Source organism: Drosophila mojavensis, unplaced genomic scaffold (genome assembly GCF_018153725.1).
Source record: "Drosophila mojavensis isolate 15081-1352.22 unplaced genomic scaffold, ASM1815372v1 contig_74, whole genome shotgun sequence".
Lineage (NCBI taxonomy): Eukaryota > Metazoa > Arthropoda > Insecta > Diptera > Drosophilidae > Drosophila > Drosophila mojavensis.
Window position 1 is genome coordinate 9,613,438 of NW_025318899.1, and position 22,351 is coordinate 9,635,788.

At 42.5% G+C, this 22,351-nt stretch overlaps 4 protein-coding genes across 24 annotated transcripts in view; 3 read left to right on the plus strand and 1 right to left on the minus strand.

Annotated features, from left to right (window-relative positions):
- Nucleotides 1-16,007, plus strand: part of LOC6581968 (ankyrin-3) — a 61,492-nt gene extending 45,485 nt beyond the window's left edge. For 9 of the 20 annotated variants that reach the window (XM_044010190.1, XM_044010194.1, XM_044010200.1 and 6 more), the window contains 5 exons: nucleotides 104-5,015; nucleotides 7,827-7,892; nucleotides 8,283-8,696; nucleotides 8,916-9,182; nucleotides 9,735-14,780. In XM_044010190.1, the coding sequence (XP_043866125.1) occupies nucleotides 104-5,015; nucleotides 7,827-7,892; nucleotides 8,283-8,696; nucleotides 8,916-9,182; nucleotides 9,735-14,734 (10,659 nt within the window). In that variant the 3' untranslated portion in view covers nucleotides 14,735-14,780. Of the gene's footprint in view, nucleotides 1-103; nucleotides 5,016-5,185; nucleotides 5,278-7,826; nucleotides 7,893-8,282; nucleotides 8,697-8,915; nucleotides 9,183-9,734; nucleotides 14,781-14,979 lie in introns of those variants that run through there. The other 11 variants (XM_044010195.1, XM_044010201.1, XM_044010203.1 and 8 more) reach the window with 11 other exon arrangements.
- Nucleotides 5,260-15,033, plus strand: LOC26527158. 2 transcript variants are annotated; one of them, XM_044010210.1, is made up of 3 exons: nucleotides 5,260-7,442; nucleotides 7,827-7,892; nucleotides 14,980-15,033. In XM_044010210.1, exon 1 carries the CDS (start codon nucleotides 5,260-5,262, stop codon nucleotides 7,306-7,308), a length of 2,049 nt encoding a protein of 682 aa, XP_043866145.1. In that variant the 3' UTR covers nucleotides 7,309-7,442; nucleotides 7,827-7,892; nucleotides 14,980-15,033. The 2 variants fall into 2 exon arrangements, with proteins under 2 accessions (XP_043866145.1, XP_043866144.1); XM_044010209.1 differs by lacking the exon at nucleotides 14,980-15,033 and adding an exon at nucleotides 9,735-9,810.
- A 401-nt stretch (nucleotides 16,008-16,408) lies between the features above and the next one.
- On the plus strand, nucleotides 16,409-19,540 carry LOC6581971. Its single transcript, XM_002007648.4, has 3 exons — nucleotides 16,409-17,097; nucleotides 17,292-17,898; nucleotides 17,995-19,540. Exons 2-3 carry the CDS (start codon nucleotides 17,295-17,297, stop codon nucleotides 18,969-18,971), a joined length of 1,581 nt encoding a protein of 526 aa, XP_002007684.1. The 5' UTR covers nucleotides 16,409-17,097; nucleotides 17,292-17,294; the 3' UTR covers nucleotides 18,972-19,540.
- Nucleotides 19,445-20,161, minus strand: LOC6581972 (peptidoglycan-recognition protein SD). Its single transcript, XM_002007649.4, has one exon. It carries the CDS (start codon nucleotides 20,144-20,146, stop codon nucleotides 19,565-19,567), a length of 582 nt encoding a protein of 193 aa, XP_002007685.1. The 5' UTR covers nucleotides 20,147-20,161; the 3' UTR covers nucleotides 19,445-19,564.
- Nucleotides 20,162-22,351: the final 2,190 nt, after the last annotated feature.

Below are 22,351 nucleotides of genomic sequence, written 5' to 3' on the forward strand. Positions count from 1 at the left end.
GACTCGGGAGTCTGTTGATATACAAATCAAAGATGTTGTCAAGCTGCCGACAGATGCAGTAAAATCTGTTGAGAAACCCAAGTCCCCAACTGAGTTAGCAAAGACAATTCCAAAAGAATATTCAGACGATGAGAGTGATGAAGAATTGGGATATGTGAAGCCACAAGAAAAACCCATTTCTTCAACCATTCCTCTTCTGCCAATTGCAGACAAACCTATTCAAAAATCTGACGATATTCCAAAACCAATTACTGACGTAAAAGACGATAAGCCACAACTTAAATTAGATGAGAAGCCCAAGTCTCCTATGGATGCATCTAAGCAAACTCCAAAGGACTATTCTGACGACGAAAGCGATGAAGAGTCAAGTTTTGATAAGCCTCAAGATAAGACCCTTCCCTCCACTACACCACTGGTACCACTTTCTATGACTACAAGTAAAATTACTTCTGTCAGTGAGATACGAGATTCCGTTGATATACAAATCAAAGATGTTGTCAAGCTGCCTACAGATGCAGTAAAGTCTGTTGAAAAACCCAAGTCCCCAACTGAGTTAGCAAAGACAATTCCAAAAGAATATTCTGACGATGAGAGTGATGAAGAATTGGGATCTGTGAAGCCACAAGAAAAACTTATTTCTTCAACCACTCCTCTTTTGCCAATTGCAGACAAACCTATTCAAAAATCTGACGATATTCCAAAACCAATTACTGACGTAAAAGACGATAAGCCACAACCTAAGTTAGATGAGAAGCCCAAGTCTCCTATGGATGCATCTAAGCAAACTCCAAAGCACTATTCTGACGACGAATGCGATGAAGAGTCAAGTTTCGAAAAGCCTCAAGATAAGACCCTTCCCTCCACTACACCTCTGGTACCACTTTCTATGACTACAAGTAAAATTACTTCTGTCAGTGAGACTCAAGATTCCGTTGATATACAAATCAAAGATGTTGTCAAGCTGCCTACAGATGCAATAAAATCTGTTGAGAAACCCAAGTCCCCAACTGAGTTAGCAAAGACAATTCCAAAACAATATTCAGACGATGAGAGTGATGAAGAATTGGGATCTGTGAAGCCACAAGAAAAACCCATTCCTTCAACCACTCCTCTTCTGCCAATTGCAGACAAACCTATTCAAAAATCTGACGATATTCCAAAACCAATTACTGACGTAAAAGACGATAAGCCACAACTTAAATTAGATGAGAAGCCCAAGTCTCCTATGGATGCATCTAAGCAAACTCCAAAGGACTATTCTGACGACGAAAGCGATGAAGAGACAAGTTTCCAAAAGCCTCAAGATAAGACCCTTCCCTCCACTACACCTCTGGTACCACTTTCTATGACTACAAGTAAAATTACTTCTGTCAGTGAGACTCGGGAGTCTGTTGATATACAAATCAAAGATGTTGTCAAGCTACCTACAGATGCAGTAAAGTCTGTTGAGAAACCCAAGTCTCCAACTGAGTTAGCAAAGACAATTCCAAAAGAATATTCAGACGATGAGAGTGATGAAGAATTGGGATCTGTGAAGCCACAAGAAAAACCCATTTCTTCAACCACTCCTCTTCTGCCAATTGCAGACAAACCTATTCAAAAATCTGACGATATTCCAAAACCAATTACTGACGTAAAAGACGATAAGCCACAACTTAAATTAGATGAGAAGCCCAAGTCTCCTATGGATGCATCTAAGCAAACTCCAAAGGACTATTCTGACGACGAAAGCGATGAAGAGACAAGTTTCGATAAGCTTCAAGATAAGACCCTTCCCTCCACCACACCTCAGGTACCACTTTCTATGACTACAAGTAAAATTACATCTGTCAATGAGACTCGGGAGTCTGTTGATATACAAATCAAAGATGTTGTCAAGCTACCTACAGATGCAGTAAAATCTGTTGAGAAACCCAAGTCATCAACTGAGTTAGCAGAGACAACTCCAAAAGATTATTCAGACGATGAGAGTGATGAAGAATTGGGATCTGTGAAGCCACAAGAAAAACCCATTTCTTCAACTATTCCTCTTCTGCCAATTTCAGACAAACCTATTCAAAAATCTGACGATATTCCAAAACCAATTACTGACGTAGAAGACGATAAGCCACAACCTAAATTAGATGAGAAGCCCAAGTCTCCTTTGGATGCATCTAAACAAACTCCAAAGGACTATTCTGACGACGAAAGCAATGAAGAGACACGTTCCTATAAGCCTCAAGATAAGAACCTTCCCTCCACCACACCTCTGGTACCAATTTCTATGACTACAAGTAAAATTACTTCTGTCAGAGAGACTCGGGAGTCTGTTGATATACAAATCAAAGATGTTATCAAGCAGCCTACAGATGCAGTAAAATCTGCTGAGAAATCCAAATCTCCAGCTAATTTTGCAATCTTGGCTCATAAAGAATTTTCAGATGTCGCGGTTGATGAAAGTTTTGGAGCTGTTATTTCACAACACAATTCATGTCCCTTAACAATACCTTTGTGTCCTATATCAGGAAAGTCAATATCATTAGTTAATGCCATACATTCTTCAGAAGAAGTATTTTCTGAGGTAGTTCCGGATATATATGATACAAGATCTGTGCAACAAATAGTTGAAGAGACTTTAAGAGCCGGTGATGAGGAGGCAGAGAAAATTGTCAATGAAACTCTTAAAAGTCTGCAGGGTCGTAAAGAACTAGATCAGAAAGATGATATATTTATCGAATTAGCCGAAAGTGAACGGTCAGTTGATGAAATTGTAGAAGATACTTTAAAAAATGCAAATATTATATTAGGAGAAAAGGCTTCTGGGGTTAATCAGTTGAAGGATGAAATAATTTCACAGGACAGAAAAAATGTTGAGTGCAAAGAAGTTCGACCTGTTGCCTATTTTGTGAAGTTAGACGACACAGGTATAGATGTAGTACCAAATAAATTGAAGGAAACGAAGACTCCAATTACAAAACCAAAACTTATAAGCAATGTCAATGCGAAATCGACGGCAGCTTCAAAAATAAAACCTCAGACTAAAAAACCAATAGATAATAAGGGAAACCCAAAGACAATACAAAAGAAAGCTCCACAAACACAGACAAAAGTAACAAAGGTCGCAAGCAAACTATCAGGGCAGCCCAAAACAATATCAAGTGAATCGTCGAAGGCTGCTAAGAAAACTGAGTCGAGGAGATCAGTGACAAGTTCTGTTTCAACAACGACAAGCTCCGCATCAGCTACAAGTAGAGTCATAAGTGAAATTCACTTTGAAAGATCTTCAAGTCCAGCATCAAGCTCAATATTTTATGAAAGTCATCCTCAAGGCGAAAATAGCCGATCCACAACGCCTAGACCTAGGGTGAAAACAGATGTTACCAAAATACCATACAACAGCTCAGTTCGCTCCTCAAGTCCGTCAACTAAAGCCACAAAATCGAAAACAACTATCGCAAGAAAAGATGTTAGCAAGAACGCAAAAGTGGTTAATATAAAAATGAAAAAAGAGATCACCTCAAAGACAAAAATTGTCGAAGACAAGCGAACAAAAACGCCAACTCCATCTACCACCACACACCGATATATGCAACCAACATTAGCTCACAGTATGCGTTACGGCCGGAATGCCGAGAGCGAAAGCCGGAGTGGAACTCCGGCTCCAGCCAAATCACCAGCACCGCCTAAATCTCCAGCTCCGACACAATCCAGTCGACAAAGTGTATATAAAACAAAGAATGTGACAAGTGCCTTGACAAAAAACTCGTCAATAGATCAAAAACAAAAGAAATTGAGTACAGAAAAGCCTTTAGTTTTGACCAAAAGAGGCTCCCAAACCGAAAGTAAGGAGTCATTAAAGAGTACAGATCGCCTTTACAAAAGACAAACATCCAAAGAGAATAAACAAGCAAACGTGATAGGCTCCAAGAGCCAAATAACTAAAAGCATGAAGACACAATCAGCTAATGCAACCAAATCCATTGCCTACAGAACTTCCATAGAATCTGATAACAAAAATCTACAGAAGAAAACTACAACAACTATGCAACAGCGCACCAAAGTTCCAGTTAGCTTGTCTTCCGTAACACCAAGAACTTCATCTAAGCTAAGCAACAAAAGTGATGACACCGTTTTAAAACCTCAGATAGACAATAAGAAAATCGTTAGGAAGACAGTAAGCAAAGTGAGTGAGGGAAGCAACAAAAACATACGCAGTTCCATAGAACCCAAACTGCAGAAACAGATGAAGGATACAATGAACGAGTCGAATACTTCAGCTAGTGGCAGCACCAGTGCCAGTGGCTCCTCCAACAGCACCAGACGCAGCGTTCGTTCCGTGACGGTCAGTCGTAAGACGGACAAAGAGAAGACCAATATGAAGCTATCAGCAGAGCAGAAGGTTACCACATCGACATCGACAGTGCGTGTTCACAAGGCACCGACGGCCACAACCGGCGCGGTTAGCACCGTGCTCGTTGATGACGACTCCGAGGTGATAACCATACGATCCATTAAATCAAGTGATAGTACAAAAAGCTCTACCTCATCATCCTCTGGTAGCGGCAGCAACAGTCGCAAGGTGCTAACCAGCGAGGTTTTCACTAAGACTTTCGGCCCCGACAAACCCCTAGAAGTGATCTACCGCCAGCCCGATTTTGATGGAGAGCACCATACATCGATTGGCATGCGTCCGCAATCCACAAGTGAACAACAGCGCTATGTTAACGAATTCGATGTCAGCTTTATTGATACCACCGATTCCAGTCTCTCCGACTCTGTTGCACTGCCCATGTTTGGCGCTGGTGAGCCAGAGCGCTTGCAGGCCGCCAGCCCCGGCTCCCCAAAGCCAACTCGTAGTCCCTTAGCCTTAATTGAGGAAACATTGCGGCGCCACCATCAGCACCAGCATGCTCATGTAGGTTCATCGGGCAGTGCAGTAGAATCTTCGCCACAATTGCATGTCGAAAGCGGCAGCATTGTGGCGGTGAGTGAGAGTCGTCAAAAGAAAGAGACGGAGAAATACTGCACAACCAAAGGTAAATAGATACATTTAGGTTTAGAGCACTATCATACATTTATTAAGCATAGCTTAGAGCGATACCCACCATGCTTAGGGCAATACAAAACATTACGCAACTTTTCTAATTGATATCAATTTGCAAAATGCTTTTATTCAATTTAATTTTAACTTATTTTCCACAACTAGCTAACGCAAATAACTAAACCCAATACAAATATATAAAAACCACAGTTCAATCAAGTAAAACCAAACCCACCAAAATGTCCAAAAAACTCCCAACTATATCCGTAACTGCCGAGCAGCATTCCACTTCTTCCTCATCCTCACATGACTCCGATAGCAATGATATGGACTATGGTCATAACAACGGCGGCGTCACAGATGTTGAAGATCTCGATAGCCAGGCTGAGGTACTAAGACTCAGCTCTCGGCGCAGCTCTGGTAACGTATCGCCAAGACTAAAGCCCCAGCAGAAAAAACCAAGTCCCCTTGAAAACGATGTTACTGACGTGGAGGACTACGACACTGAATCAGACGATGATGAGAAAAGCGTTGCTTATCCCGAGTTGAAATTGTCATTGCGCGAATTCTTACAGCAAGGATTGCAAAACCAGCAAGCTGTGGACAACGATGCTAAGGAGAGCTGTGAAATCAAAGATGGTAATTTTCTTCAAGCACAAAATCTGAATGGCCTGGCCGATTTATTAACCGACTGCGAAGACTACGACACAGACTCCGAGGTGGACTATGGCTGTGAAAAGTCTGTCTGTGTTGATCTAGACAATGCTGTGGGAGATCAGGGACGTGTTAACATTGCCGATGGCGAGAAGCACGAAGATGACTCTGACCAATATGAAGATATCTCCGTCGTTAGCGACATTAGTGACTTGGCATCCGCAATGTCCGACTGCACCGGCATTGGCATTCATGTGCGCGGCAATTCTGAGGACGAGGTGCTCCAGGTATCTGGCAGTGGCAGCGAAGAGGTATGTCAAATAGCCTGTTCGGGCTCTGAGTCTGAATCGGGCGGCGCTGCTGCCAGGAGCGCGAGTATAAGTGAAGCCAGTTTGCCACCAATCGATGTGGCCTTCATAAACGCTAGTGGAGAGCACCGCCGGAACTCAAAGTCAACTCTGTTCAATACTGAGAAAAAGCATTTCCTGCAAGTGGCTCCGAAAAACGAAGAGGTACTCACAGATATTGAGGGCATCGATGATTCAGCTGCAGAAGATAGCTTTGATGAGGATGAGGATGAACAGCCGATTCCACGTGCTATCATTCTAGCCTCTGGGGACGATGGCACATGCCTAACTGATGTAGAGGACATGTACTGCGATGACCTTTCACTTGCAAGCGCCTTGCCCGAAATAATTTCTGTTGCCTCCGAGGCATTGCCAATGCCCCATCGCGAGGTCGTTGAGCTGAAAGAGGATAAGAATGGAGATACGATTACCAATGTTATGCCAATGAAGAGCAATTACGAGTTTGGTATATATAACCACTTGAAAGACGTAAATAATACCGATTCAGATGAATACTCGTGTGCCGAAGACCTGAGTACAAATATTTCACTTGCCGAGGAAATGGCCATGGGAGCAGCGAGTCTTATAGAAAATGAAGTCATTGTCTCCAATGAATTGTTGAAACAGCAGAATAAGCGTCTGGAGGTGCTTTCGAATGCCGAATCTGTGACTGATGTAGAGGAAATCTTTGTGGCAGGCACCAATCGACGAAAGAAGATGAAGACTCGCACTCTCAGCAAGGGAAAGAACAAGCTCCTTGATATTGTCAAGGGCAAAGAGGACGGCATAACCGATGTAGAGGACATGGAACTCAGTGAATGTGACCTACCGCCCAGCGTGAAGCGTGTGGCCCAACTGAAGCAGCAAGCCAAGGGCTACACTGATTCCGATGAACCGTCCACCGATGATGTATCTGATGGTTCGGATACTTCCTTACCGCCAGCTGAACTACCCAAGGTATCTCAGAACACATATAAAGTGCAGCCACTTCACTTGCGTTTGCTTAAGAACGACGCAGTCAGTCAGCAGAACACGGATGTGGAGGACGTGCAACTGCCATCAGATGCAGAGGACGTACTCGAGCCACCGGTCATCAAGGTGGCCAATAGCAACAGCAAAGAGCTGAACGATATGCTGAATGAGAGCTATACCGTGGTACATGAGAAAGACGGCAGAAGCTACAATGTCGACGCCGAGAGGGTCCATATAAAAGGCGTGATACGAGACGCCCATACCGATGTGGAATATGTTGAGTCCGATGAGTCGGTCGCTAGAGTCGACAACTAGTCTTCAAGTATCCAATCCTTACCAAATAACCAATATAACAATAGTTGCATAACTCGTATAAGTGTCTAAATAAGATATCTAATATAATGAATAAATTCAACTGAATATTTTTAACACATACACTCAAGCATATTGTAAGTAAACCCAAACAATTAATAATTAACATGCATAAAATTAAATTTTCGTTAAAGTTTTTACCACACAACAAGCAACAAAAAGCCTGAATTTAAATGCTAATGTCTGCCTTAACTTTGTGCCCCCGTACAATACTAACAAAATCAACATTTCTAATCACCTAAGCGTCGTGCAACTAACATTTTAAGTACTTAGTATTTAGAACTAACAAAAATGTGAAAAAAAAGATCTTTGGAATCTGTTTGTTTCGTCCTTATTTTGAGTCCGTGTTAACTTTTTATTTTGTAGCGTATAATTAACGTATGTAATTGCTTTTAGGTTACTTTTATGTTACTTTCCCAGAGTTCCATACACTTACTAATCATTCATTTGTTCGTTTACAGAAGGCCTTACGAAAACAACAATTGCCCCAACCATTCTGCATACAGAGAATATCTCTCATACTTTTGGTAAGTCCAGTGATCTTCCGTCTACATAAAATGCTTATCTTGATTTTGCGCAAACATTTTCTCATGCGCTTCACAAGTATTTTTGATAATTATAAGTGATTTCTTATTGTTTAACAAATGCAATTAAAGCTCATTGAGACAAAAAGTTATTAAGTCAATTAACTCAGTTTGACAAACCGTATACGCTGCTCAAAGATCTCGCTCACTTCACCAATATCACCGCATTTTCAACTCCATCTTCTATATATCACATAATACTGCACATACGTATTCTAATTAATCACAAGATTTCGATAATTCGCTTCTCATGCCGTTCATGATTTCCAAGCTTGTCAACTATCTGTCTGTCTAATTTCTACCTATCAATGAATATGTGCAATTGTTTTACAGGTGATCTTAAAGTTGGTGAATGTGATGATGGCGAAGATGTTAATCGTGTGGCACGCATACGCGAGGAAGCCAAAATTCTAGTCGATAATGTGCTCGAAGAGAGTGTCGATTTTATTGAGGGCCATGGGGATCAGCCCAATGGGCACGATTTCATAAAGCACGAATACAATTCTGAGAGTGAGAATTATGCCATAACATGCGACGATATTGTCGGCGTTGATGTCATCAAATCGCCAACTATTGAGTCCATGTCGGGCAAATCATTCGATGATAATATGAGTTTCACAGATGAGCACATTAACTTACCCTTGCATGCCCAAAACATAACAGCAACAACTACAACAACAACAGTAACAACGCAATTCCAACAACAACAACAACAGCAACAACCACTAGCCTCATCGACAGCAAAAGGTAATCTATAATGCCAAGGCAACAATCTGTTCGATCTACAATAATAGCAGTTAGCAGGAACTTAATAGGACCTTAGCGTCATCAAATATATTCTCCTACATATTGGGTCGCAGTAGTCCGTTAAATTTAATCATTATCCTGTATTCTTTGTATGCTTGCTACCCGTTGATCATGTCTCATCCCCAAAAATACCTACAAATCACGTATGTATGTGTGTAGAGCCTAGTGAAGGGGAAGATAAAATGGAGGTGCGTACCAGACGCATCGAGCATAAGATCCAAAAGCTATCCGCTGACGTAGATGATGTCAGCGCCCGATTCGATGAGGCATTCGAAACAGTTGTACAAGAGGACGAGATAAGCGCCCTGCAGGGCGAGTATTCGAAGCTCAGTTGGGATGATAGCGTTTCGCCCACAACTAATACAATGGCCGATATGGCACAGACTCAGTTAACGCCCGATAATGATATACAAGAATTGACTACAGGTATCATCAGTATAACAACAATATAGCCACACACTTAACACATTAAATTATACATAAATATTGCTTTGTATATGGTTCCTCTATTGGTGACTTCTGTAGATTGTGAATACAAAATCTAGATGTAAAACGTATAACATTCGTTATTGGTTTACGTTTCATAAACACCTGTGAAATGGCGGCCAATAAAAGCGAAAATATTAAAACACTTTTTGTTCAAGTTGAGCTCTAATTGCATTAAATCTTATGTTTCGAATTGTTACAATTTGTTCTAGTTTATTCATATGAAATATGCATGTCAACTCCATAAATGTCAGTCAATCAATCATTCACACCTATTCTATCAATCTATCTATCTACTCTATCTCTAAGAACCTATCTATCAATCTGTTTAACGCTTACTAATCACTCATATCTCTTATATAACACTCTGTTCTGTTCATCCTCCTGCTCCCTTATGTATACTTCTGTTTCCTCTTTCTCATCTTCTTTCTGATTTCAATTTCGCAACACACTTTTAAAATTGCTTTTATTTTCACACCTATTGTTTTGTAGAAACAGGCGGCGATTTACCAATCTCAACCGATACCACTCCTATACCACCGTCGGCTGTTGTCACAACAACAACAACAACTAAAACAGCAGCTGAAACGGTGGTCGAAACCAATACATTCACGACCACCAGCCAAGACACACCCACACCAAAACCTCGCGTACTCAAAGCAAGCCCGCCCGACTCCATCTCCGAAGGCACAGATAGCACCACCATTCCAAATCAAGTTCAGCAATCAGACATACCGATCGATATAAATGTTGATGCATCTGCACCAGTTCCGAAGCCCCGTGCTCCCATTAAGCACACAGATCAGTTTGAGAATCTGGCAGCATTGGGCGAACAATCCGACAGCATTAGCCTACGTAGTTTTGATTTTACAGAAGATATTTCCAAAACAGAAGAGCCCTCCACAGAGCTGTCGATCCGATCGCAGCTAAGGGATATTGTCACAACAACAACCACAACAACGGCATCTGAGGATCACACTGAAAGTTTCGAGCCAACAAGCGAAATTTCAGTAGACGAAGCAGACACAGAAAAATCTGAAGGTGTCGAGAAGACAACAAGCTTTTACATTGGCGAATCAAGCCGAAATGTAATCACGAAAACCTTTACGAAATCCCCTAGTATGACACCACAGGACGAAGAACCTAAGACAGAAATGACCGAGATAGAAGCAAAGGATATATGTCTTATGAAGGAGGTCTCAGTGGATTCAGATGAAGCTAATGATGCCTTTAAGGAATATGTAACTATGAAACCCGATGCGCCAGTTGGTTTGGATAGCAAAATAATCAGACAAAGCTCGGAAACTAGAAATGATCTCCTGGAATTCGAAAATGCTGAAAAAGATAAAACCACCGAAGCTAAAATGTCTAAAGTAACCACCGAGGAGAGCCTAACCACGTCGACCGGCTCCAGTGGTCGTGCGGTTATCGAGGTGGCGCCTTCAAGCAGTGAAGAATCAAGCAAGGAAATTCCGGAAATAGTCAACACAATTATTGAAAAGCCAGACAAATTCGAGGTGCCACTTGAGAAAAGTGAGTGGGAAATGGCTGAAAAAGAAATTCCAACTGCAAGTAAACCAAAGGTACTTCACTCGCCACAGCAGCCACAGGCATTGACCGAAAAACCCATAGAAAAGGTTCAGGAATCCACAGGGGCTGTTAAAAGAGAATTTGAGCTTAGCAAAGTGCCTCAAGACTTTCGTTCTGATATTGAAGTAGAGGATGTGTCATCCTTTATAGGAATACCGGAACGTCAAGCCTCCACAATAGATGCTACTAAGCCACCAGAGGGTCTCTTCGATACAACAGTCAAGGAGACATTAAATAAACAAGCTGTCATTGCTCATTACGGTAACGATGCGCCTAGCGAAGTAGATCGACGTGATGATCATGGATCTCTAGGATTTGTTTCAACAGGCACAGCTGAAGACTTTAGTTCAATGGAGGAGCGTTTAGCAAAGGAGGAACAAGCCTCACTTGGCTTCATATCTACTGAAACAGCTGATGACTTTAGCTCCATGGAGGACTATTACACAGAGAGGTTAGCCACGGCATCTGTAGTCGCAGAAGGCAACGTTGCCGATAAGTCGATTAGCAGCACCTTCGAGGAAGCAGTTTCTGATCACAGCATTAAGCCAGTCGACTTAGTAGTACATCGCATAAAAACTGATTCGTCGCCAGACTCCACCAACCGCTGGTCTATTCCAGATGTAGATCATTCAAGCTCCAGCGACAGCTACCACAAGAGTTTCGATAAAACTCAGAGTCGTCCGCTATCGTCAGATGTAGAAAACTTGCTTACAGGTACCGGAACATCAAGCGAGTATCAAACTGCACGAGATTTCACACCTTCCACATGTCGCGATGGCACCGAGTACGTGAGTGCAGTCAGTACTCTAGGCAGCAGCAGTGGAAAGTCGATTAGCTCGCATGAGAGCATGCGCAGCCTGGACTCCCAGTCAGAAACTTCAGCCAATCTGATAAGCATTGACGTCTCTGAGCTGTCTGAGACTCTGGTAGCATCCTCAACAGAAGCTGATGCTTTGGAGGCTGAAGAAATGGCTCGTCTGCACGATCTGCAAGCTGATGACGACGATAGTGATGAGAGCCTTGATATGATAGCCTCTGCCTATCCCACAACTGAACAGCAAAGCGCGATGAAGCGCTCTCAGGAAATGATATTCAAGCCCAAGTCTGAGGCTGAAGTTATACCTCTGCAACAAACGTCAGAGACTGCACAGATTGATGAGTATCCCAAACCGAAAGAGATCGAACGCACTTGGGGACTAGCCTATCCAATTGAAGAGAAAGAGGGAAAGATGGATAGCCCCCGAGAGAGCGAGAAGGGAGAAGATATACTGCTCTATCACGGTGATTCGCGGCGTTCAATTGACGAGTCGAAGCTAGCCTCAAGCTTAGATGAGGGAAGCATCCTCTCTGTCAGCATGTCGAGTACATCAAATATTGATACTGTTGTGGAAAACTTTGATGACATAATCGGCTCTGCCGGTTCCTCGTCATTGACAGGTATTGAAGGTTTTCAATATGGCCATGAGGATCCAATTCCATCCGCGTCAATACCAGAAGACACATTCATTATGGAAATGGAAAGTAAAGAAAGTTCGCCACAAGACTCGAATGCCAGTACACCGCCTGGCAGTGAGTCGAAGAAGCGTGGTCACAAACGCAATGAGAGTACAACAATTTCTGGAGATGCATTAAAGAATTTAGACAAGGATACACCAACACCAGGTGAAGGCAAGGAATCGGAAAGTGAGTCCGATACAGACCCTTACGAATCCGAATATGCACGTCAATTCCGCTCTCCAAAAGAACGAAAGCATAAGAAAAAAAAACAAGCAGCTGCTGAGATGGATCACAGCTCCGAGCTTGAGAAACGTCCATTCACACCCTCTCAGCTGGTAGCCGAAGTCATTGTTGAGGATGCGACAGAGGAGTTGGAAGCGGAAGCAGCCATGATTGAAGAGCGACGACCCTCGCAAAATATGCAAGACTACTCAAATATCCCTGACATAATGGTTACCGAGGATGTAAAGTCGCCGATTTTGGAAGAAGACGCTGATGACTTTCCGGAGAAGACTTTGTATAAAGTTCGCACTGAAGAGGAGCTAAACAAAGCAAGTGATGTGGCCATTTTCCAAAAAGCCAAAGAGGAAGAAAAGGAGCTCGAATTCCAGAGACGAGTGCAGGAGCAGTATAAGCAGAAGCTTGAAGAACTCAAGCGAGCCGAAGTGGGTGCAGATTACGATGATCAAAGGGCAGCTGATTCGCCCGACTCCTTTGAAATGGTTGAACAGCCTGATATCTCAGATGAGTTTGTCATCATTGAGGAAGTAGCCAAAGAGGCCAATGAGGTGGATTTGGGCGGTAAAAGCATAAAGATTAAGCCAACTAAATATGAACAGAAACATGATCAGGATGTTGAAAAAATAATAATAAAATCAGCACCTGCCGATCCCAAACTGGGCTCTCAGCTATACAAGGACGACCTCAACTTTGAGTTCGAGGAAAGTCCGCCAACAGGAGCCAGCAGCAGCAGCGAACAACAGGAGGAAAGCGATTCAAGCGATACTGCAGCTGCAAATAAGCGCTGGGTCGAGATGCAGCTGACTGACACACAGCTGCGTTATCCCTATGATCTGGCGGGCGCTGTGTTGGAGGATATTAAGGAGGAAGATGGAGAGTTTGAGGTGGGCAGCAGTCGCATTAGCAGTTTCAAGGATTCCTTCTCGAGTACACCAGAATATGATTTGGCAGCACGTCGCTATCATTCGCGCGGTGACCACGATGATGTCTCCATGAGCAGCCTGCAAGAGTTTGAGTCGCTGGAGCAGGCCATTTCGCTAGAGAACCGAAATCGTGGCCACCAAGGCTCCACAGACTCTAGCAATGGTAGCTTCACACGCCGCTATATGGTGCGGCACAGTGGCAGTGGGACAGCGCCTGGCGATGATGTCTCAATATCTAGCCTCAAAGATTTTGAGGGACTGGAAAATGCATGCATTGAAGCTCATTTAATTGAGATCAAAGCCAAGGAGGAGGCGGCAATGCTGTCACGTTCGGACGAATCCAACAAATCAAACGGCAGCGACCACGGTGCCGCTGGCAATGTGGTGGTCACCAAGGTAACGCGCACTGTGACCCGCACTGAAGTGCTGCCAGCTGGCCAAGCGGAAAACCTTGAACTCTTGCTCAAGCAACAACTGGAGAGGGACGAATTTGACTCGAAGGCAGTTAGTGGCACAGTTAAGATTACTGAACTGCCAACCACCGAACTGGATCTGAAATCAAAAATTGACAGCCAGGATTCGGAAAAAGACAGCATCGATAGCATGGAGATTCGAAGCCATGACATGATGACCAGCAGTATAGAGAGCTTCGATATCTCCAAAGATGCGACCACACGCTCGGACATTGACTCCTTGGAAATTGATAAGCGCCACTCGCGACAGGAGAGTATTGAATCGTTTGGGGATGAACAATTGGATCTTATGTCCAAGCTGGTCACTGGTGGTGGTGTAACACTAGGAGATGGTTTGACTACCACTACGACAACCACAACCACCAGCACAGACGCCGATGGCCAAGAACACACTGTCACACGAGTGATAACCACCACGACGGTTACCAGCGGCGGAGGTGGAAGTGGCATTCAGGATTTGCCACTGGATGAGAGCGGCATGTCCAAGGACATATCCGTTGATTCTCTAAACCTGTGCATTGAGCAAACTACCAGCTCAGCTGGTACAACGGCTACGTATCAGACCAGCGCTGGAAACTCTCAGATGTCCGGGAGCATTACGAGCTGTGCATCAAGTACGTTAATGGAGGATTCATTCCCTGGTGTGGGTGGCATGTCATCCTCTCAAATGTCGGCCAGCTTTTGGTCGCACGACGAGTCGACGGTGGTTGAGGATGAAGATCTAAGGACACAACCGCAACAACAGCAACAGCAGCAACAACACCAATAAAGATGAGAAGAAAAGAATTAATTAATAAGGGGCTTAAACAATGACTTTTAATAATTGGCTAGGTAAGCATTATAAGGCAAGGCTTGTGGCTTTTAGTTGTACCTTTGATTTTCGGTTTTTATTTTAGTCTCAATATAGAAGCAGCAGAGCTCAACTTTGACAGAGACAGAAAATATGTCGCCTTTATAGAAATTTCGATTTCGCCTTTACTAAATATTCTGATATTTTCTTATGTACCATTGCAGACAAGACGTTCAACTAAGGATGGAAATACCGATCGAATCCTATATCCTGACTAAGAAACACACTGAATGGGACACCACATCACCAACTTTTTATGTCACGGACTTTCATATTACTAAAAGCTTGATGATCATATTATAATAAAAACTAGCAAATTCGTCATTTTTTCATCAGTATAAACATTTTAAATGAATATGAAATGCATTCACATGAGTTTTAAATAATAAATAAATATATATACACGAATATATATATATTTTATATATTTATAAAAACTATAAAAAATCGCAAAGTTGAATATGGCAAGCGAAGGCAAATTCACATTTTTCTATAATTGGCTTTAATGTTTTATAATTACATGTTTATGAAATCTTCTAAGAGACAAGAGTTATCGAGCTAAACGCATTGTAATCGAATGCAGAATCCACATTTGCTTATAATTTGATGTAGTTATATCTATTATATGTATGTATTAAATGAGTCGCTTTTTATTGTAGTTTAATTTAAGCAAAATATACAATTGCATACGGATGTAATGAGCAAGTAGTGAAGGCCTGGGAAGTGAAATGCTTTTAAAGTCTCATTTTTTACAAGAACCAAGCTAATTTTTACGCTTGCATATTTTAATGAAAAATATACATAAATACATACATTATTATTATACAGTAACAAAACAAAACCATACAGAAACTTGCATAGATAAAATTTAAAATACTTATATACAAGATGAACACAGCCGATGTATGGTATTTATTCACATAAAGCCGCAAACATACAACAGAGTCATATACTTAATGCTAATTTTCGTAATGCACACCTTTGCCGTGTATTCATAATTAATACTAAATTATTACAAGATTACAATGTCTTAGCATCGCCTGTGTAATGGGTTATAAATATAATAATATTTGTGTTAAAAACATACAACAAATAGAAAAACAACAAAAAAAAAGAGAAAAAAAAAACATTATTTGTATTGTAAACCACACGCGTATGAATAACCAAATAAAATGCTTAATAAAAAAAATGGCTTTAATTGTTTTATTTTGGGTTTATTGCGTACTCATATATCCGTATATATAGTATGTAAACTGGCTGACTTAAAAATAGCATAGCCGTTATAAACGTTTGAAACTGAATTTGGATCTGATTGATTATTTAGTATTTTAAAATTGGTACCATAAAATACCGCTTTGGAATTGCCAAATCGAGGGCGGAAATTCTTAGCTTGAATGTGGATTTTGCTGGCATACTTCAAAGTCTGTAAATCAGTATTTTATTTAACGAATTCCAATTGGTGTGGTGCAATTGTAGATCAAACTACGGAAAAGATTTTGAAACAAGAAGTAACATTTTCTTTAATAATTATTTGTGAGTTACTCTGATTACTTTGAGATTCAATCCCGTAATAGTTAATCAGCAGGCTTGCTCACATTGTCAATATAATGTAAACTTTAAACGACTATTTACTTTTTTGAAATGCAAAAAATACCAAATTCATTGAATCAGTTCAATAATCAACTGGCTCATTGTGCAGCACGTAGCTCGACAACACTGCACCTCAACACATTACAGCTGACGACGAAAGCAACAGCTGACGAAGCAGCAAGACGAAGCGAACAAGCAATACTTCGTGCGTATGGAACAGAAAATTGGAAAAAGAGCAACTGCATAGTGAAAAAATCAAGAAAAATGTGGTTTTTAAGCACATAATTGCATAGAAGCTAAAACAAAGTTAAACAATATAAGAATCTACATAGAACACAGCGCACAAACTGGCAATGAAATTACTGCCAAAATTTCTTCGTCGCTGTTGCTATCGCATATCGTATTGAGTTGACAGAAGCCAAGAAACAGATGACAGATCAGAACTAAAATCTACGTGCAAATTTGTGAAATTCACTGAAGATAAAGATAACAAACGAATGTTGAGACAGTGGTGCAAATAATTCTAATTATACAACAGTCCAACCGTGTTCCCCTCAAAGAACGAAACTGGTTATACACACAGCGACGACAACGACAGCGACGACGACGGCAACGGCAACGGCAAAGGCAACGAAGGAACGGGAGCAGCAGCAGCAGCAGCGAAAGGCATTTCAACGCAGCGGAGAGTGAGGGTGAGTAAAAATCGATTTGTTGCACAAAACGCCACAGTCATACACACACAAACACACACACACACACGCTAACGACTGTGACAGCCCTGTACACGATGGCGAGTGGTTGTCGTGGGCGGGGCGGGGCGTGTACGAGGAGCTGACGAACTGTTTTGATGAGAGATGCCCACTACAAATTTTGAATACATTTCCAGGCAATGGAAAAAATCAAACTAAAGGTTATCGGTGTGCTGCGCGAGCGCGACGGTGGCACGAATGTAAATCGCAGCGGTGGCGTCGCTGCTGGCGTTGGCAGTCATCAGGTGGGCGTGGGCGCGGCTGTTGCGAATGGGGTCACGCAGGACAATACCAATGGCAATGGCAACGACAACGGCAATGGCAACGCCCCTGGACCAGAACGCAATGATGCCCATGCACTGAATGCAGCTGGTGGTGGTGCTGCTGCCGTAGGACCGAGTGGTGCGGCACGCACCTCGGTGCTCACACGGCCGCAAACATCTAAAATCAGTGCGCTCGACCTAGCTGGCATACTGAACACGCGACGGCGTCTCGAATGGACCAAGGAGTGGCTTCGCAAGAACCAATCAGAGTTTCTCAGCAAGGAGAATCTGCTTAGTGAGCTGCAATCGCGCAAGGACGAGTGCTATCATTTGAATTACTTCCTAGCCATAACCGAGAGTCAGTTTCGCTATCTGGTAGAGAAACTGGAGCCCATTATCAGTCAGTATGCGCCGCAGCGCAAAAAGAAATCTTTCAGCGCCGAGGAGCGTCTGGCCATAACGCTCAAGTATTTGGCAACGGGTAAGCAAAATATTAATAAATTGATTTCAATCCCATTCTAAAACTATATATATAGAATGATTGATATACATCATGATATATGTGTATATATTGCAGGTGAAGTGCATTCTTGTCGAAACTACTGCTTCCGTGCCTCCAAATTTGTGATAAACGAAATGATTGCCAATATCTGTATGGGCTTCTACGAGCACCTGAAGGACCAATACGTGACACTACCAAAGACTGACGAGCAGTGGCGCAACGCAGCCACCGAAATGGAGCGCAAACATAATCTGCCCCAGTGTGTGGGTAATCTGTTTATGCGCAGCATTCAGCTGCAGAACAGCATCAGCAACGACGAACGCAAGCGTGCGACAGTCATCTTTACGGCCATCGTCGATGCGGACAACAATTTCCAGTATGTGAAGGTGGAGCGTGCAGCGAACAGTCGACCAAATGATATCTACAACCAGACCACTGCCGTCGAGCATATCGAGCAGAAGATGCAGGCACTGGAGGCGAAATCTGAGCCTCATCGCAAGGGCTATTATCTCGCTGGCGATGCGGTGCTACCGAGCACGTCGTACTTGGTCAGCACACGGCTCGTGGCCAAGGAAAGTGCCGCGTACGCTGCTCTGGAACAAATCAATGCTCATGCAGAACAAACATTGCGCATATTGTGCAATATATTTCCGATACTGGCGCAGCCACTGCGCGTTAGCGAGAAGCACGTCAACGAGGTGGTGCTGGGCTGTGTGGCATTATACAATTTCCTGCGGAAGACCGACGACTCCTTTCGGCGCAACAGCGACAGCATAGCCCAGCAGCGGAACGGCATCGACCAACATCAGCCGGCCTATGCGGATGGCGAGGAGATTGACGAGGATTGTATTATGCTGGCCACAGAAGAGGAGTTACGCGAACGTGCCGAGTTCACGCCCAGCGTGGGATTGACCACCTGCTTCCAAACGCTGAGCGCACAGCGTGGTGATACGCCCGAGGGCCAGGCCAAGCGCGATTGGCTGCTCAAACTGCCCATTGTGGCAGCACAGCAACAAAATGGTAACGCCTCCACGAATGGTGGCGTTCATTAGTGCAATTTTACCTAAGTACTTTACGAATTTTGTATAGTTCCTTGTTTTCTATTTCTATTTTCTAAATCATAAACTATATATTTATATATGTATATGAACACATATATGTATATAGATATGTATCTATCTATATATACATATATATATTTGAATTGATATTGGCATTAGCACTTGATATTGGTTATGTTGCTAGCCAGCTAGTTTTGCCTCTATTCTTCTCTGCATTAAGTGAGCTGTTCTTTTGCTTCTGTGCTTTAAGGTTCTGTAAAGTTAGTTTAGGTTTTTGTTTTTGAAGTTCAGTGAATACTATGTGATGTCTCAAATCTCTATTGTGGCCCAGTGCTCCCGGGGAGCTTTGCAAAAGCGACAACCAAACGTTTCGGCGCGCGAGTATATCGAGATGAAAGAAAACAAAATATAATAAAACATATTATATTAATAAACAAATGAAATGAGAAAACAGATCAACAAAATTATAAGTTTAGTATTCTATTTAAGCAAGCAACAAATTATACATAATTATATTTACAATAAATGTGTAAGGAATGGTCTTTACGTGTCGAAATCTATACATTTGTCTCTGAAATCTATTCCTATGCCACATCTCCCACGTTGCTCCAGTGCGGCCAGCTCTTTATAACAGTATACAACGCATCGCCTGGGCTTTTGGTGGCGCTCAACTGCCTGTGGCCCAACAGATCATAGTTCTGGGCCAGCTCACCCTGGCTGACAGCATGCTCCAGCAGCGACTGGGCAGCGGCCAGAGCGGCATCTGTGGGCGACTCCAAATCAAAGTTGCCAATGAAGGCGATTGCCAGGCTATTGGCATTGTTGCCAGCGGCAATTGCACCCTGCTGACTGGGACTGCGTGCCTCGTAGACACGACCATTGCCACCCACCAGATAGTGATAGCTGATATCAGAGTATTTCAGGCGAATCATCTGGTACGTCTGGATGCTGGCCACCTGGTCGGCACAGCTCTGATCATCCGTGCAGCTGCGTCCTGCCGTGTGCGCAATTACAGCACGTCCCAATGGCAGGGACATGGCTGTCATTGGTCCACTTGGTGGCCGAGCATGCCAATCCGCGCGAGGAACTATAGACTGACTAGGGTCTGCATCGGCAGCTGTGAATGCGGCCACAACAAGAAACAGGGCTTGCCACGCGGAGCTCATTTTAGTGACTGAGTCAAGCGCGAGAATGTGCTATCATCTTATTGACCTAAGATAAGCCCCTGAGAGCAGATAGACGAGGTGATTTTTCTGCGAACGTCATATATAAAAACATATACAAATTGAATGACTGCGAGGGCAACTCAAACAGTTGCCAGCCGGGCTCGGAAATAAACAAGAACAACTCTTGAGTTACAAACAATTGTAAGCTTTGCCCTGCATTATTCAGATTTTATATTGATATATATTTACTATTATATTTTTTAACATTTTTCACGTGAGCCTCAGAACTTTACGAACTCCCCCAGAACACAAGAATCTATTTCCTTTCATATAAAGGGAATGTACAATTACATCATATTCGTTTCATGCGGGGATTCACATTGATAGAGTACACAAATCGAGGGTGCTGTTATTTGGCTTGCTGTCTCGCGCATTATGTGAAACCGAAAAAAAGAACCTCAGCCTGACACAGATGTTCTTCACAGTAATTTAATTAAAAAACTTTCGTAATTAAATGCGAAACTACAGCAAGAAGCTAAAAGGGGAGAGAATAGAATGCATTTGCCATTGGCTAAGTTCTTGGGGAGCAAATCCAAAACTGACAACGAAAATGCAAGTAAGCGAGCCCCAATTAAAGCCAAAATGAATAAATGGAGAAAAAAATTAACTGAAAATGGAGCTTGAGCATGAGGAGAAGAAGCTAGAAACCCGAGAGCTTCTATTTGAAATTGAAGTGTGGCCCTAAAAAGGAGCCCATGGACTAGTTCTTGTTGTTGTACTTGTTGCAGTTGTTGTTGTTAATGTTGTTGCTGAACTTCTAAATTCTGCAGTAAAAACATATTTTTTGTCAGCTCCTCCATTTTGTTTGTTTGCTATTTGGCCCGCATTCCGGCCAAAAGTTACGAGAGATTCACTTGCCACGCCCCCTTGGACGCGTATTACCGTGTCCCCAGCCCTGGCTCATTTGCAAAATTGTTGAATTTATTTCGCTAATTGCTGCTCATCCGTTTAATTAAAATTAAAAGAACTTGCACAACTTAAAGAAATCGTTTTCCATCCATTATACCCATTGTATATGTATAGTGGGGTATATTGGTTGCATGCTAGTTTTGACGTCAGTTGATGTCATTCATAAGTAATTTGCACTATCTGTTGATAGCCTTTGGGATATACAAATTTCTTTGACCTTACATGCCTATCCATACTATAAATTCGTAAACCTAGCATATAAATAGAAGCTATCTATGGGCACTTAGGATAGGACCGAAGTGGTAAATCCTTATTCATATGTACAATGTTAACATTGAGGGTATCTGCAAGTCGTCCTTTCTCTCTCTGTTTCACCTGCCTTACTCCCAGTGACTTTCATTTTAATTTTATTGTTTTTCATTTTTATGTTTTTTGCTTTTTTGTGCGCATTTAGTGGAATTTCGCATTGGGCACGTTTAGTTTTTGTCGTAAGCAAAAACAATGTCGCTCATCCGCTTCAATTGCTGTGTGCAAAGTTTTCAGCTTTCAGTTTTGAGTTTTCAGCTTTCAGTTTTTGAGCATCTGGCAATAACAAGAGGCGCCTGCCTAGCTGCTAGCCAAATTAAGATGTAGGTAGGCTGCATTAAGGCCACGTTAAAGACCACTTCACCCACATAGCGAAGGTGTCAATTGTACTAGCCAGAAAGTTGTGGACAACAACAACAATAACAACTGCAATATACAGCAGCAACAACAACAACAGCTGCAGCTGCAGCTGCAGCTGGAGCCTTCCCCTAAAGAGCAAAAGTTGTAACCACAGTGGATTTCGGTGGCAAACTTTACTGTGGCATTGGTTATTCGACGCATTCTGGCAATGGCTGGATTTTTTGGGTGTTTCTTGTAATGCGATTTGGGTGTGAACATTTTTATGACAACTTGCTTAAATTTCATAGCAACTCGCTGCACAGAAACTTATTTCGCTTACGAGTTTTGTTGCCGTTGCCGTTGCTGTTGCTGTTGCTGTTGATGTTTGTTGGACTTGCGTCGCCAACTAATGAATAAAGTTCGTTTATGAATTTTCACCAAGTCAAGCCATGCGCAGCACTTTGCCCAAGATTTAACCTCAAAACTAAGTAGCTGAGATTTAAAGCCAAAGCAGCAGCTAATTGGCATCTGGTTGCCAGGGACAACTGCGAGACGAGGACAGTGAGGTCGGGCCGAAGTAGAAGGGGCGAG